Source organism: Phyllobates terribilis, unplaced genomic scaffold (assembly GCF_046119375.1).
Source record: "Phyllobates terribilis strain yellow unplaced genomic scaffold, ASM4611937v1 Scaffold_5__5_contigs__length_657084704, whole genome shotgun sequence".
Lineage (NCBI taxonomy): Eukaryota > Metazoa > Chordata > Amphibia > Anura > Dendrobatidae > Phyllobates > Phyllobates terribilis.
In genome coordinates, this window is record NW_027362765.1 from 527,380,872 (window position 1) to 527,397,778 (window position 16,907).

The 16,907-nt window shown below is 39.4% G+C and overlaps 1 protein-coding gene across 3 annotated transcripts in view; it reads left to right on the forward strand.

Annotated features, from left to right (window-relative positions):
- PALD1 (phosphatase domain containing paladin 1) overlaps window positions 1-8,092 on the forward strand; it is a 354,590-nt gene extending 346,498 nt beyond the window's left edge. For all 3 annotated transcript variants that reach the window (XM_073685734.1, XM_073685736.1, XM_073685735.1), the window contains one exon: window positions 1,108-8,092. In XM_073685734.1, the coding sequence (XP_073541835.1) occupies window positions 1,108-1,257 (150 nt within the window). In that variant the 3' untranslated portion in view covers window positions 1,258-8,092. The remainder of the gene's footprint in view (window positions 1-1,107) is intronic.
- The last annotated feature ends 8,815 nt before the right edge of the window (window positions 8,093-16,907 follow it).

Below are 16,907 nucleotides of genomic sequence, written 5' to 3' on the forward strand. Positions count from 1 at the left end.
ATAAGCCCAGATTAGTGAGCTGACTATTCTATTATTCTCTTTCTACATAAACTCTACATAAACCGACTCCAGGGGTAATGTAGGCATGAATAAAAAAAACAAAAAAAACCCCATAACACCAAGGATGGCCATTAGTTATAGCCAGTGGCCGCTTACTATGTGCTAAAAAAGTAAGGCCGTGCGGCCTCCTCCCGTCCCCCAGATACAGCAGGAGGAGGCCGCGCGGTGCCCCCAGATACAGCGGGAGGAGGCCGCACGGCGCCCCCCAGATGCAGCGGGAGGAGGCCGCACGCAGTCATGCACACACACACAAACATATACAGACATATACATACACACATAAACACATTTGAAACACAAAAATACATATAAATAGACATCACAAAATGATATCTGCCTGCACACACACACACACTGTGACATGCACGCACACACACACACACACGTCACTCACCATCCCCCGGCTTGGCTCCAGACGTCGTCTAGCTCCTCTCCGGTGCAGCAGTGCAGGGCGCACTCTGTGTGACGTCACACTAGCAGACACGGCCACACACAGGGCCGTGTCTCCTAGCTGTGACGTGGCCGGCCCAGCACAAGCACACAGGGAAGTTAGCAGGTGCTGTGCTGGCCCGGCCGAAGAAGAAGCAGCGGCCCTGCGTCGCTGCTGAGGGAGTGGTCCGGGGGCCCCCCCGCCTCTGCCTGCCGGTGTCTGCCGCATTGGCGCTGCCGCGCCGCACATATTATACTGAGGGCAACCTGGCCAAGGTCGCCCCGGAGTCCCAGGCCCCGGGCGGTAGCCCAGATTGCCCTCATTATAATCCCCCTATGAATATGATCAATAATGAAAGAAAAATAAAGAAGTAATATTCATAACATTCATGAAGATGGTTACATATTTTACCTCTTATGTCATTATTGTAGCATTGTAATTAATTGTCCTCAGACTTGTTAACAATACTATGGTGTGGTATGTGTGGAGTAATAATTAAACTGGGCCAACTCCACAGATCACTCCTTTTCTTTGGGTTATAAATCTCCACATATAAACATGAAAATATTTGGATGCACAAAGAATCATTGTTAACCTTGGAATATGTGTTTTTACAGGTGGCATCCAAAGCTGGAGTTTATGAAGTGCTCAATCAACTGGGCTTCAGTGAATTTGAGAATGTGGAAGACCAGCCTTTGTCTCGGCTGCGCTATCGTTGGCAACTGCAAAACTCCAACTTGTTTCCTTTCCGAGGAGAGTTTATTTAAAACTACAAGACCTTCTGCGCTCTACTTGGTAGAGCTCACTTTTAGTTGAATCCTTAGAAAATGACCTTTTAAAAAAAAAAAAAAAAAGCAAAAACTTGTGTTCACAGGAATTCTCAAAGTGCAAAGGGAATATACCATTGTGACAATATACGGTAGCAGTACAGTCATTGAACCTGCGGTATGATCCAATGGAAAGTGAATATCCACACTTCCCATCTATCCATTGATTTTATTTTGTTATTGTCTGAGTAAATTATATTTTCTCCTACAGTAATATCCAATGGTTTTCTGTGCGTGGAAGGGCTATACTTGGCTGTGCGATTTTTATACTTAAAGAGGAGTTTTTATCAAATTTTTCATGTTAAGCTGGACTTGGGAAATAATAGCAGAGCAGAAAGCGGAATAAAACTTTTTTTTTTTTTTTTTTAATTTCACCTCTCCCAAGTTGATATTTCACTGGGGTTGTGAACTACTTCTCTCTGTATGAGTTTTTATCTGATAACACCCACTTGGACTTAAAATTTAACTCATTAGGTGCCAAATACCGTACTTTGCTAATATCTCAACTAGAATAAAAAATAATATTTTTTTGCTCAGCCATGCAGCCACTATTGCATTGTTACATTGAACAGTTCAGCATGAAAAATTTGGTGAAAGGTCCTCTTTAATGCTCAGGAGCTCTTGATTATTACTGCCATTTGTGCTGCATGAAATCATCTGAGGAGAGATGTACAAAATATTGATGTTTTTATTGTTTAATTATGTTATTAAAGATTCTTTTAAAAAAAATAGACTTATAAAAAAAAGCTAAAAAATGTCTGGAAATAATTAGGGTGCAGTTCACCTTATTTGAGGACTATAACATATCTAGAATCTTCTGTATTGTTATTGTTTATTTTTGGAAGCTAGTAATATTTTTAAAGATATAGTGTTTTTTTCTGTATTGTACAGAATGCTTGCTAGTACTATTTTTCTGGTAAATAGTCTTCCTAAAACAGTTATAAAAAGTAATTGTGAACTAATTAGAATTACATTTAAAGAGAACCTGTCACTTGCTCCAAAAATTGAGATAAATACCTTGCAAAAATCAATGCGCTCCACTGGATTCTGCTTTTTTTCCCCCCGTTACTCTATTGTAGAGATAATCACCTTTCTTGCTTGTGTACTGCAGTATGTGAAATCTCTACTTGCAGTCCAACTGGGTGTTTAAGTCTTCTCTGGGGGGTGTACTTTCCCTTGCAGAACAAGAGTTTGAGACTACTGGATCAACTGCAGAGCTGTGATTGCAACTTATAGGAGGTAAGGGTGAAATTACACACCCCAGAGAAGACTCTGAAGAAACACGCAGCTGAACTACAAGCAGAGATTTCACATACTGTGCTCCTAAAGCAACAAATGTAATACCCCTACAATGGAGCAACGCAGCACAAAACAGAAAAAAAGTGGCAGCATTAACAGAGCTTAGGGATTTTTACAAGGTATATAACTCCATTTTTTGTGCAAGTGATAGGTTTTCTTTAATATGTTCTCACTATTGTTCAGGGCAGAGAAATAGTTTGAGGGCTGGATTTTGGGGCCTATGACCTGGGTGCTGGGAGCCAAGGTCAGGGTAATTTGCCACTCTGTCTTGTCTGGGGTATTTCGATACAGGACTTGGGTAGCATATGGAATCTTCACCTGTATGAGAAGCCTGACAAATTGGAATATAGTTTTGAAAAGACTATGGAAATAAATTGTAATGGTTTAAAAAATCTATAGAAATATACATTTAATGAAAATGTGTCTTTGCCTTCCTGATACCTGAAGAGTGAATTGTCCCCCCTTCCGCCCCAATTAGAGATGATAACATTTGATACATGTAACAAGCTACTATATAATGTTTTCAAGACAAGGCAGGAAGTTACACTTTTCCATTTACTCCAGCCCCATACTGCCCACTAGCATCTGCTAATAATACTGCCCCCTGTAGTCAGGGATAGATATTGCTTTGTGCTTATTTCTTTTCTAGCTTCATGCACAGTGCACAATGACATAGTGACTGATGAAAGTCATTGTAAGGTTCTTAATGAGGTCACCTTATTATATTCACAAATGTGTGTAGGTCGGAATCAGTATGTGAGAAATTAAATGCAATTGTACAAACTCTAAGATGCGCTTTCCTTTCTCAATTGTATTTTACCTCAAAGAGGTATTTGACAGACCATTCATTTTGCCTCATGTCACTGAAATTCTTCATTTTGATCATTTTTTTCACTTCATATTTAAACAAGATTCTCTTTAAAAAAAAAAAGTCTACTTTGTAAATGCATCTAATGTACGTTAGAATTGTTAGATACACGCAGTACTATGTGTCCAATGTCATCAGGAATACCCCCTGCATAAGCGTAGAGTGGTGTTGAGCCATAATGTGACGCTCATAAGTCTAGGTAGCTCCAACTGTACTTGCGCCTATGCCTCTGATTTAAAATGGGACTTTTTTAAAAAAATTTTTTTTTTTTTTTACATTTCAGGCAGATTCATACAGTCTGAACATAAAATAATTGCGTTTTGCTTCATTTTTAATATTACAAAGGACCATTGCTTCTAGCGGAGAATATCTGCCTAATATATACAACGGCAAATGTAGAATAAAGCTATAGGGTCTTTTTGCCACTAAACAGGCCCTTTGCATGAAACCCAAGACTTATCAAAGCAGATATTACAGCTTTATGTGTCTGACAACTATGCAGCTTCTTTGCTTTGTTTGTTCTTGATTATTAATAAAAAAAAAGTTTTTCATAAAAATTCAGATTTAGCCGCCATTGTTCCATAATTAAAAAGCCATATCACAAAGCTCTGTAGCAGCGACCAGCTGTACTGTTATAATATATAATATATACACTATAGCACATAAACCTGCGGCCACATAACTTACAAGCAGGGGCAGAAACTCAGAGGAGTTTCCTACAGCGCCAAGTATTGACAATTGCTAATTTGCAACGTGCACATTTCACCAAAAGAGAAAAAGTTCAATTTAGGCTGCAAAAGCAGAAGAAAGATTAAATGTCGACCAAATCAAGCTTCACTTTAAAATATGACATTTTCACTAGCATCAACATAGTAATTTTAATAATTTTAGTTATTTTTACGATCTCACCTTTTAAGCTCCCATGAATGTCAATGCTGCAAACAGAAACAGAGCAAATGCAGAGTGATGATGCTGTAATCAAGTGCGATTTGTAAGTTATGTTTTTCTTTATTGATATCACAATAAGGCAACTAAAAAGAAAAAAAGCTTAATTTGATTTTTTTTTTCTTTTTTATATTAGACAGTGATATTTTTTTATAAAAAGAATTGTGGCACATAGTATGCCTTACTCAGCATTGTATGATGTAGAATACTGCCATAATGTGGCATCCAATCAACGTAGGATAATTTTTTTTTTTTTACTTTCACCTTGTGTGTGAGTGTATGTATGTGTGTGTGCATATATATATGTATATATACAGTGGTGTGAAAAAGTATTTGCCCCCTTCCTGATTTCTTATTCTTTTGCATGTTTGTCACACTTAAATGTTTCAGATCACAAAACAAATGTAAATATTAGACAAAAATAACACAAACACAAAATGCTTTTTTTAAATGAAGGTCTTTATAATTAAGGAAAAAAGAAATCCAAACCTACAGGGCACTGTGTGAAAAAGTGATTGCCCCCTAAACCTAATAACTGGTTGGGCCACCCTTAACAACAAGAACTGCAATCAAGCGTTTGCGATAACTGGCAATGAGTCTTTTACAACTCTCTGGAGGAATTTTGCCCCACTCATCTATGCAAAATTGTTGTAATTCAGCCACATTGGAGGGTTTCCGAGCATGAACCACTTTTTTAAGGTTATGTCACAGCATCTCAATCGAATTAAGGTCAGGACCTTAACTCCAAATCTTAATTTTGTTTTTCTTAAGCCATTCAGAGGTAGACTTGCTGGTGTGTTTTGGATCATTGTCCTGCTGCACAACCCAAGTGCACTTCAGCTTGCGATCACGAACAGATGGCCGGACATTCTCCTTCAGGAATTTTTGGTAGACAGCAGAATTCATGGTTCCATTCACCACAGCAAGTTTTCCAGGTCCTGAAGTAGCACAGCAAACAGCCCCAGACCATCACACTACCACCACCATATTTTACTGTTGGTATGATGTCCCTTTTCTGAAATGCTGTGTTATATCTACGCCAGATGTAATGGGACATACACCTTCCAAAAAGTTCAACTTTTGTCTCGTCAGTCCACAGAGTATTCTCCCAAAAGTCTTTGGCGATCATCAAGATGTTTTCTGGCAAAACTGAAAAAAGCCTTTTTGCTCTTTTTTCTCAGCAGTGGTTTTCGTCTAGGAACTCTGCCATGCATGCCATTTTTGCCCAGTTTCTTTCTTATGGTGGAGTCATGAACAAGACCTTAACTGAGACAAGTGAGGCCTACAGTTGTTTGGAAGTTGTTGTGGGGTCTTTTGTGACCTCTTGGATGAGCTGTCGCTGTGCTCTTGGGGTAATTTTGGTCAGCTGGACAGTCCTGGGAAGGTTCATCACTGTTCCATATTTTTGCCATTTATGGATAATGGCTCTCACTGCGGCTCGCTGGGGTCCCAAAGCTTTAGAAACGACTTTATAACCTTTTCCAGACCAATAGATTTTAATTACTGTTTCTCATTTGTTTCTGAATTTCTTCGGATCGCAGCATGATGTCTAGCTTTTGAGGATCTTTTGGTCTACTTCACTTTGTCAAGCAGGTCCTATTTAAGTGATTTCTTGATTGAAAACAGGTGTGGCAGTAATCAGGCCTGTGTGTGGCTAGGGAAATTGAACTCCGCTTCCCAAAGACTTTTTCACACAGTGCCCTATAGGTTTGGATTTCTTTTTCCCTTAATGATAAAGACCTTAATTTAAAAACTGCATTTTGTGTTTACTTGTGTTATCTTTGTTAAATTTGTTTTGTGATGTGAAACATTTAAGTGTGACAAACATGCAAAAGAATACGAAATCTGCAAGGGGCGGCAAACACTTTTTCACACCACTGCATATACACAGTGCTCAGCGTAAATGAGTACACACTGAAAAGTACGATTTTAATTAATATCTTACTGAACACGAGAACAATTTCCCAAATTTTGACAAGACTGAGTTTGATAGAACATTTTTTAACCCATAACATGAGTAAGGTTGCTAATATAACTTTTAATACAAAATCTCCAGTTTTACTAAAATTTGTTGATGTAAAAATGAATACACTCCATATCAAAAACTACTACACACAGTATTTTGTATGACCTCCATGATTTTTAAGGATAGCAGCAAGTCTTCTAGGCATGGAAAGAACAAGTTGGTGACATACTGCAACATCTTTTGTTTTCCATTCTTCAAGAACAATCTCTTTTAGAGCCTGGATGTTGGATGGAGAGTGATTCTCAACTTGTCTCTTCAGAATTCCCCATAGGTGTTTCAGTTGGGTTCAGATCAGGAGATATTCTTTTACATTTATGCTGAGCACTGTATATATATTAATGTGTGTATGGCACCTATGGCAGAGGTTATACAAAATCTGTTGTATTGTCATAGTTCATTTTTGCCTTTGGATGCCATCTTCTTTGGCAGGAAGGTCACCGTTATTTATATATACACTGCTCAAAAAAATACCGGCACGTGGAGGCCACACACAATACTGAGCCTCATTTTGACTTGTTTTAAGGACATTACATCAAAGTTGGATCAGCCTGTAGTGTGTTTTTCCACTTTAATTTTGGGGATGACTCCAAATCCAGGCCTCCATTGGTTAATAAATTTGATTTCCATTGCTGATTTTTGTGTGATTTTGTTGACCGCACATTCAACTTTGTACAGAACAAAGTATTCAATGAGAATATTTCATTCATTCAGATCTAGGATGTGTTATTTGAGTGTTCCCTTTATTTTTTTGAGCAGTGTATATTTGAATAGACCAAAAATAGTGTATGCAAAATAAATTGTAGCCCTTTTTCTTCCCACTTTTTGGACTTTAAGGATGTTATTAAAATTGCAATACATTATGCTACAAAAAATTAAATAAAAATTATTTCAAAATGTTTTGAACAAAGAAAAGTAACAGTTTTAGATGTTTTGCATAGTCCATAATTTTGCATAACTTCAAAGAAGGAAGACTGTCATATAGAATCAAACTTGTTCTTTTGCTATAGACTTAAAAATGGTCTTTTCTTGAGTAGTCATCCTAAATTTTATTTATTATGCAAATTCTGTTTGTTTTATAATTATTTAGTATGAAGTGATTTCCCATTTTATGTATAGTATTAGTTGTGAATATTCTAACCATTTTTCTTCGCATGTATCACAAAGGACAGATTTGGTATTTGTTATATAACTTTTAGAAACACTGTTAGAATGTGTCAAACATTTTTATTTGTAATAGTTTGGACTTTTCACATTTTTGATCATTTGCTATTCTAGAAATGGAGAGCTCCCTTTCAGATGTAGGCTTCTTCTAGAACCTTTCACCCTTCTTCATGTAGAGCATTATTTTTGTACCTTGTTCTGGAAAGAATAAATAGCGTATTCTTGCAGATATTTTCATACATGCTTAATCTGAATTGTATTTTGCTAACAAGACACATTGAAAATTTTAAAAAAATCTGATTATGAATATTTGTACAGAATTCTGTATTTTTACTGTATTATCAAAATCTTTTCAATTTTCTGTAGAAAACTGTTTTAACCAAGTTTAGGCTTTTGTTAGTTCTTTATGGGACCCTAAAAAGATATTACTGTACAGTACTTGTGGAATTTGTTAGTAATTTATAAATAAAAATATAAAATGGGTGTCTATGCAATTATTGGCAATATGATGAGAGTGAATTCAGCCAGCAGTAGTTCTTTGCAAATTTTTCTCTTGGTAAATTAGGAGCTTCTCCTATTGGATAAAAGGCACACATTGCTTGCAAAGAAATGGTAACTAACCATATGGAAACTAGCAAAATAGGTCCTGTTATCCCAATGGAACATGAAAGTAAAGCCCTCTAAGTGTCCCCTTCGATAGTTTCCATTTTCATTTATTTTTTACCTAAACATAAATACGTTTTATATAGTCTTTACCTACCAAATTGCATTGTAATTTAATATGAACATGTCAAAATTTGTGTTGATTTTTTTTTTTCTTTACAAAATTTATAACTAAGATATCTTCCAATTTGCCTTATTTCTTGAAGAATTTCCGCAGTAGAAAAAAAACACAGCGAAATCTTAATATTTATCGTTGCGGATTTCTAAGCATTTACTGCATATTTCGCCCTTTTCCTTGCAAACAGTGAAATCAGCTGTGGTATTTACAGGATTAGCTGACATTCAGTTTTACAATGCTTATCAATTTATGCTATGCATGTTCCCCTTGGTGTGTGAATGAGAGGTTTTCAAAACTCATTTACAACACTGCTAATATACTGTGTAGATTTTATGCTAACCCGTAGGAGAATGTACCCGAAATGTTGTGTTTTTGGATGCTAATGTGATGTCTTCTATGTATAACATACAAATTGTGGTGGATTCACATTTAGTTTGAAGCTGAATGACCTGCATATTGTATGTTCATTGGTGCTCTACATCATGATGAGATCATAGCTCTATGGGGGCCACAACATCACTTCCCTCACAAAGCCCTGATCTCAACATAATTGAATCTGTCTAGGATTCCACAGAGTAAAGCTGAAAGAAGACACAAGTCTATCCAGTTCAAGCTATAACATGCTGATCCAGAGGAAGGCATAAACTTCATGATGCCTTAGCAGATACTAATTGCCCCATTTTAGGGGAAAAATTCCTTTGCAATTCCACATACGGCAGTCAGACTAGTTCTTTGGATTAACGCCCCATCACAAAATCTACTCAGAGCATGTAATATATTTTTTAAGAAAGTCATCCAGCCCCTGCTTGAACTTTTTTTTAGTGAATTAAGCATGACAACATCATGTAGCAGACAGTTCCATAGTCTCACTGCTCTTACAGTAAATAATCACTGTCTGTAATTATGATTAAACCTTCTTTCCTCTAGATGTAAAGGATGCCCCCTTCGTCATGTCATCACTGCAGGCCTGGGTGTAAAAAGATAATTAGAAAGATCTCTGCACTATCCCTTCATATATTTGTACATTGTAATAAGATCGCCCCTAAGCCTTCATTTTTCCAAACTGTATAACCCCAAGTTTGATGGCCTGTCTTGGTTTTGCAATTCACCTCTTCCCTTAATTCACTTATTCCCTTAATAACTTTGGTCACTCTCTTCTGCACTCACGAAAAATGTGCTCCATGTGTGCATCGATATAACCAGCTCGGGGGCAGAATGTAAAAGGCGCTCACCTGGATTGGTTATGCTAGCCAGACAATAGACTGGAATCTGCATAAAATCTCCCCCCTGGGCCGCTGTTGGACCAAGCTCAGGCTCCAAATGCTCAGTACATGGAGCTAAGACCTAGAAGGAGAAAGGAAAATACGCTGCGTCCAAAGCGCTGCTCTAGCCTGATCGTGGGCACATAGCCGAAGTCTGACATCAGTAGTGTGCAGTTTTTGAGGGCATTATAAGAGATGACCTGCAGAGTTATATCACTGAGAATAATATAATAACTGACAACCAGCACAGATTCACGAAGGATAAGTCTTGTGTCTAACCAACATGTTGGGTTTCTATGAACAGGTAAGTGAAAATCTGGATATTGGTAATGCGGCGGATGTGATTTATCCCGACTTTGCAAAGGCATTTGATACTGTACCACATAACAGCCTTATACTGAAGCTACAGAAGCAGGGACTATGGGAAACTATATGCAGATGGGTAAGGAACTGGTTACAGAACAGGAAACAAGGAGTAGTCGTAAATGGTACATTCTCTAAATGGGATATATTTTCAGCAGTGGGGACCGCAGGGATCTGTGCTAGGACCGATTCTTTTTAACCTCTTTATTAATGACCTTGTGGCTGGGATTGGGAGTAAAGTGTTAGTCTTTGCTGTTGACACAAAACTATGTAGGATATTAAAATCTGACCTTGACATTACAAAATTTAAAAATTATCTGAATACAATGAGTGAATGGGCAAACACTTGGCAAATGAGATCTAATGTAGATAAATGTAGAGTAATGCAGCTAGGACGGAGTAATCCTATTCCTGTATATACATTAAATGGGAGTATACTCGGGACTACAGAACAGGAGAAGGACTTGAGTATTCTCTTCACAAATAAGCTGAGCAACAGTACTCAATGTCAAGCAGCAGCCGCAAAAGCAAACAAGATTTTAGGATGTATAAAAAGAGAAATAAAATACCGCGATCCCAGTGTATTATTACCCCTTTATAAATCTTTGGTGAGGCCACATCTAGAATATGGGATCCAGTTTTGGACATTTTAAAAAGGATATTCAGAAGTTAGACAGTTAAACGGCAGGCAACTAGATTATTACAAGGGATGGAAGGCCTTTCATCTGATGAGAGTCTGAAAAAGTTGGGCTTGGTTAGCTAGGAAAAAAGAAGTCTCAGAGGAGATCTCATTTATATGTACAAATATATTTGTGGTCAGTACAAAGGACTGTCACATGAGTTATTCCTTCCAAAGACCATACTAAGGACCAAGGGGCACTCAATACGGGTGGAAGAAAGGCGATTCCGGCAGCTAAATAGGAAAGGGTTCTTTACAGTCAGAGCAGTCAGACTGTAGAATGACCACCTCAAGAGGTAGCAATGGCAAACATTATAACAGCTTTTAAAAAAGGGCTGGATGATTTCCTTGATACACATAACATTGCCGGTTATAGTTAAATTATTGACGAAATGTACAATTGGTGGAGGAAAGTTGAACTTTATGGACCTAGGTCTTTTTTCAACCTACACTGCTCAAAAAAATAAAGGGAACACTGAAATAACACATCCTAGATCTGAATGAATGAAATATTCTCATTGAATACTTTGTTCTGTACAAAGTTGAATGTGCTGACAACAAAATCACACAAAAATCATCAATGGAAATCAAATTTATTAACCAATGGAGGCCTGGATTTGCAGTCACCCCCAAAATTAAAGTGGAAAAACACACTACAGGCTGATTCAAATTTGATGTAATGTCCTTAAAACAAGTCACAATGAGGCTCAGTATTGTGTGTGGCCTCCACGTGCCTGCATGACCTCCCTACAATGCCTGGGTATGCTCCTGATGAGGTTGTGGATGGTCTCCTGTGGGATCTCCTCCCATACCAGGAATAAAGCATCCGCCAACTCTTGGACAGTCTGTGGTGCAACTTGACATTGATGGATGGAGCGAGACATGATGTCCCAGATGTGCTCAATCAGATTCAGGTCTGGGGAACGGGCGGGCCAGTCCATAGCTTCAATGCCTTTATCTTGCAGGAACTGCTGACACACTCCAGCCACATGAGGTCTGGCATTGTCCTGCATTAGGAGGAACCCAGGGCCAACCGCACCAGCATATGGTCTCATAAGGGGTCTGAGGATCTCATCTCGGTACCTAATGGCAGTCAGGCTACCTCTGGCGAGCACATGGAGGGCTGTGCGGCCCTCCAAAGAAATGCCACCCCCACACCATTAATGACCCACTGCCAAATCGGTCATGCTGAAGGATGTTGCAGGCAGCAGATCGCTCTTCACAGCGTCTCTAGACTGTCACGTCTGTCACATGTGCTCAGTGTGAGCCTGCTTTCATCTGTGAAGAGCACAGGGTGCCAGTGGCGACTTTGCCAATCCTGGAGTTCTGTGGCAAATGCCAAGCGTCCTGCACGGTGTTGGGCTGTGAGCACAACCCCCATCTGTGGACGTCGGGCCCTCATACCACCCTCGTAGAGTTGGTTTCTAACCGTTTGTGCAGACACATGCGCATTTGTGGCCTGCTGGAGGTCATTTTGCAGGGCTCTGGCAGTGCTCCTCCAGTTCCTCCTTGCATAAATGCGGAGGTAGCGGTCCTGCTGCTGGGTTGTTGCCCTCCTACAGCCCCCTCCACGTCTCCTGGTGTACTGGCCTGTCTCCTGGTAGCGCCTCCAGCCTCTGGACGCTACGCTGACAGACACCGCAAACCTTCTTGCTACAGCTCGCATTGATGTGCCATCCTGGATGAACTGCACTACCTGAGCAACTTCTGTGGGTTGTAGAGTCCGTCTCATGCTACCACGAGTGTGAAAGCACAACCAACATTCAAAAGTGACCAAAACATCAGCCAGAAAGCATTGGTATTGAGATGTGGTCTGTGGTCCCCACCTGCAGAGCCACTCCTTTATTGAGGGTGTCTTGATAATTGCCAGTAATTTCCATCTATTGTCTATTTCATTTGCACAACAGCATGTGAAATTGATTGTCAATCAGTGTTGCTTCCTAAGTGGACAGTTTGATTTCACAGAAGTTTGATGTACTTGGAGTTATATTCTGCTGTTTAAGTGTTTCCTTTATTTTTTTGAGCAGTGTATGCAACTATATATAGAGAAGGCATGTAATATATTGCCCTTAACCCCCCCATCCTTTTTCACTATTTCACCCAGATTATTTTTGAGGGGGGCAACATTGTAATTTTTGAGTCTCTTACAGTTTATGATGTTTTATAATATTTTTGGATTAATTTTATTTTCCTTGGCAATGAGCCTCTTTGTCTAAATCTTTTCTGCCTATTCATCAAAGCTTTTATGGCAGAAAACTAGTGTACAACACTTTGTGAAAAACAAAATGTGACTTTTCAAAGCGATTTGAAACCGTTCCACCAAAATGTATGGAGCTGGAGAAGAGACAGGATGGGGCATTGCTACCCCGTCCATCAAATTCAGCAAAGGTACTGGAGTTTCTAACTCCAGAAATGCTACTCCAGTGCATGACTGGATTAGCATTAGTGACTAGAAAAGCACTTTATGATTGATTAATTTAACTTATTTACTTTACTTATTTACTTTTGAATTATTCATGTATGGTCCCCATTTTGAATATGTATGTTTTGGTAATGTTCACAATGAGCAGACATTTGTTGCAGAAATTTATTTAATGGGAATCCAACCTCTGTAAGGCTATGTGCCCACGATGCAGAAATACTGCATATTTTTTCCGCTTCTCCCTGGCAGGAAAAACGCATGCAGATTTTACAAGCGTTTTTCCCGCCAGGTAGAAGTGTTTGTCAAGCGTTTTTGCATGCATTTCTGAATTCGGGTTATCAAGCGCTTTTCCAAGCGATTTTAGCATCACATCCTTAAAAAAAAAAAAAAGAACTGTGGTTTATCACATCTTTGGGAAGCTGAGTTCAATTCCCCTAGCCGCACACAGGCCTGATTACTGCCACCCCTGTTTTCAAAGGACCTGCCTGACAAAGTGAAGTAGACCAAAGGATCCTCAAAAGATAGACACCATACTGCGATCCAAAGAAATTCAGAAACAAATGAGAAACAAAATAATTTAGATCTATCAGTCTGGAAAATGTTAAAAAGCCATTTCTAAAGATTTTGGACTCCTGCAAACCACAATGACAGCCATTATCCATAAATAGTGAAAACATGGAACAGTGGTGAACCTTCCCAGGAGTGACAAGCCGACCAAAATTACCCCAAGTGCTCATCGAAGAGGTCACAAATGATCCCACAACAACATCCAATGAACTGCAGGCCTCACTTGCCTCAGTTAAAGTCATTGTTCATGACTCCACCATAAGAAAGAGACTGGGCAAAAATGGCAAGCATGGCAGAGTTCCAAGACAAAAAACACTGTTGAGAAAAAAGAGCCAAAAGGCTTTTTTCAGTTTTGCCAGAAAACATCTTGATGATCGCCAAGACTTTTGGGATAATACTCAGTGGACTGATGAGACAAAAGTTGAACTTTTTAGAACGTGTATGTCTTATTACATCTGGCGTAGAAGTAATACAGCATTTCAAAAAAGGAACATCATACCAACAGTAAAATATGGTGGTGGTAGTGTGATGGTCTGGGGCTGTTTTTAAGATTCAGGACCTGGAAGACTTGCTGTGGTAAATGGAACCATGAATTCTGCTGTTTGACAAAAAAATCCTGAAGGAGAATGTCCAGCCATCTGTTTGTGACCTCAAGCTGAAGTGCACTTGGGTTATGCAGCATGATAATAATCCAAAACACACCAGCAAGTCCACCTCTGAATGGCTTAAGAAAAACAAAATTAAGACTTTGCAGTGGCCTAGTCAAAGTCCTGACCTTAATCCGATTGAGATGCTGCGTCATGACCTTAAAAAGGTGGTTTATGCTCGGAAACCCTCCAATGTGGCTGAATTTTAACAATTTTGCAAAGATGAGTGGGCCAAAATTCCTCCAGAGCGTTGTAAAAGACTCATTCCCAGTTATCGCAAATTATTGCAGCCCTTGCTGTTAAGGGTGGCCCAACCAGTTATTAGGTTTAGGGGGCAATCACTTTTTCACACAGGGCCCTGTAGGTTTGTATTTATTTTTCCCTTAATAATAAAGACCTTCATTTAAAAATTGCACTTTGTGTTTACTTATGCTATCTTTGTCTAATATTTAAATTTGTTTTGTGATCTGAAACATTTAAGTGTGACAAACAAGCAAAATAATAAGAAACCAGGAAGGGGGCAAACACTTTTTCACACGACTGTAATAAATGTAATATGTAAAAAAAAAAAAAACAGTTATACTCACCTCACCGCTCACCTCTCCGGCCCCTCTGCTCCTCACCATTCCCCGTCATTTGTATAAATGACCTGACCACAGCCACCATAGAAATGACGGAGCTGCTATGCTACAGCAACATCCCAGAACTTCCATCTACCGCACGCACCGGTAACAGCTGATTGGTGGGGGTTCCAGTAACGCTCACAACGATTAGTTATTGATGGCCTATCCTAGAGATAGGTTATTAATGAAAAGGTATCGGTCGACCCCTTTAACCCCTTAAGAACATTTGACGTACTAATACGCGTCTGTGCCCTGGGACTTAAGAGCCAGACCCGTATTAGTACGTGATGGCGATCGCGCGCGCACACAGGCTGTGCGGGCGCGATCGCCGCCGGGTGTCAGCTGATTGTCACAGCTGACACCCGGTACTATGTGCAGGGAGCGGTCCTGCACCGCTCCCAGCACATTAACCCCCGCTATGCTGCGATCGAAGTCGATCGAAATCGATCGCGGCATTGCGGGGGCAAGGGGAGGTGATCGGCGATACTCACCTCCTCTTCCGGCTTCCAGCGCAGACTGCAGCGGCTTCCCGGGTGTTGCCATGACGACCCGATGTCGTCATGACAACATCCGGGTCACCAGAGAGCAGAAAGATTGCTTGGACATGCGCAGTGCATCTCCAAGCAATCTTAACACTGTGCACTTCTGACAGCCTGCATGGCATAGGGATGGTGCTCCATTCCTATGCCATGCAGGCGATCAGAAAAAAAAAAGTGAAAGTCCCAGAGTGGGACAAAGTAATAAGGTGTACAAACTGTCTGAAAGTGGAAAAAAAAAAAAAAATGTGCAAAAATATTATAAAAAAATAAAAAAAATAATACACCAAAAATAAAAATATAATGTACCCATCAATAAATATTATTATAAAAAAAATAAAAAAAAAACAATAAAAGTACACATATTTGGTATCGCCGCGTCCGGAACAGCCTGACCTATAAAACTGTCCCACTAGTTAACCCCTTCAGTGAACACGGTAAAAAAAAAAAAAAAAAAAACGCAGCAAAAAACAATGCTTTATCACCATACCGCCAAACAAAAAGTGGAATAACACGCGATCAAAAAGACGCATATAAATAAAAATGATACCGCTGAAAACGTTATCTCGTCCCACAAAAAACAAGCCACCATGCAGCTCCATCAGCCGAAAAATAAAAAAGTTTCAGCTCTCAGAATAAAGCGATGCTAAAAAATATTTTTTTCTATAAAATAGCTTTTATTGTGTATAAGCGCCAAAACATAGAAAAATTATACAAATGTGGTACCGCTGTAAACGTACTGACCCGAAGAATAAAGCTACCTCATCAATTTTACCACACGCGGAACAGAATAAAAAAAAAAAAAAAAAAACAATTCCTGAATTGTTGGTTTTTGTTTATTCTGCCTCCCAAAAATCGGAATAGAAAGCGATCAAAAAATGTCACGTGCCTGAAAATGGCACCAATAACAACGTCAAGTCATCCCGCAAAAAACGAGCCGTCACATGACTGTCTGCCAAAATCTGGAAAAATTATAGCTCTCAAAATATGGCGATGCAAAAACTAGATTTTACAAAAAATGCGTCTTTTAGTGTGTGACAGCTGTCAGTCATAAAAACCCCATATGATTCTGGCATTGCTGTAATCACACCGACCCGAAGAATAAAGTCGTCTAATCACTTATACCGCACAAGGAACGGCGTCAAAAATAAACTCTTGGGTTAGGATTGGGCTAGGGTTGTGCTGGGGCTAGGGTTGTGCTGGGGCTAGGGTTGTGCTGGGGCTAGGGTTGTGCTGGGGCTAGGGTTGTGCTAGGGCTAGGGTTGTGCTAGGGCTAGGGCTGGGATTGGGATTTTTTTCAAAAGTAAGAAAAAAAGATGACGATATGGTGACTAGTGTTGAGAGCAAGTGCTCGCTACTTGAGTTTGCATCGAGTGCTCTGGTATGCATTGAGTATCGTGGGTATTTGAGT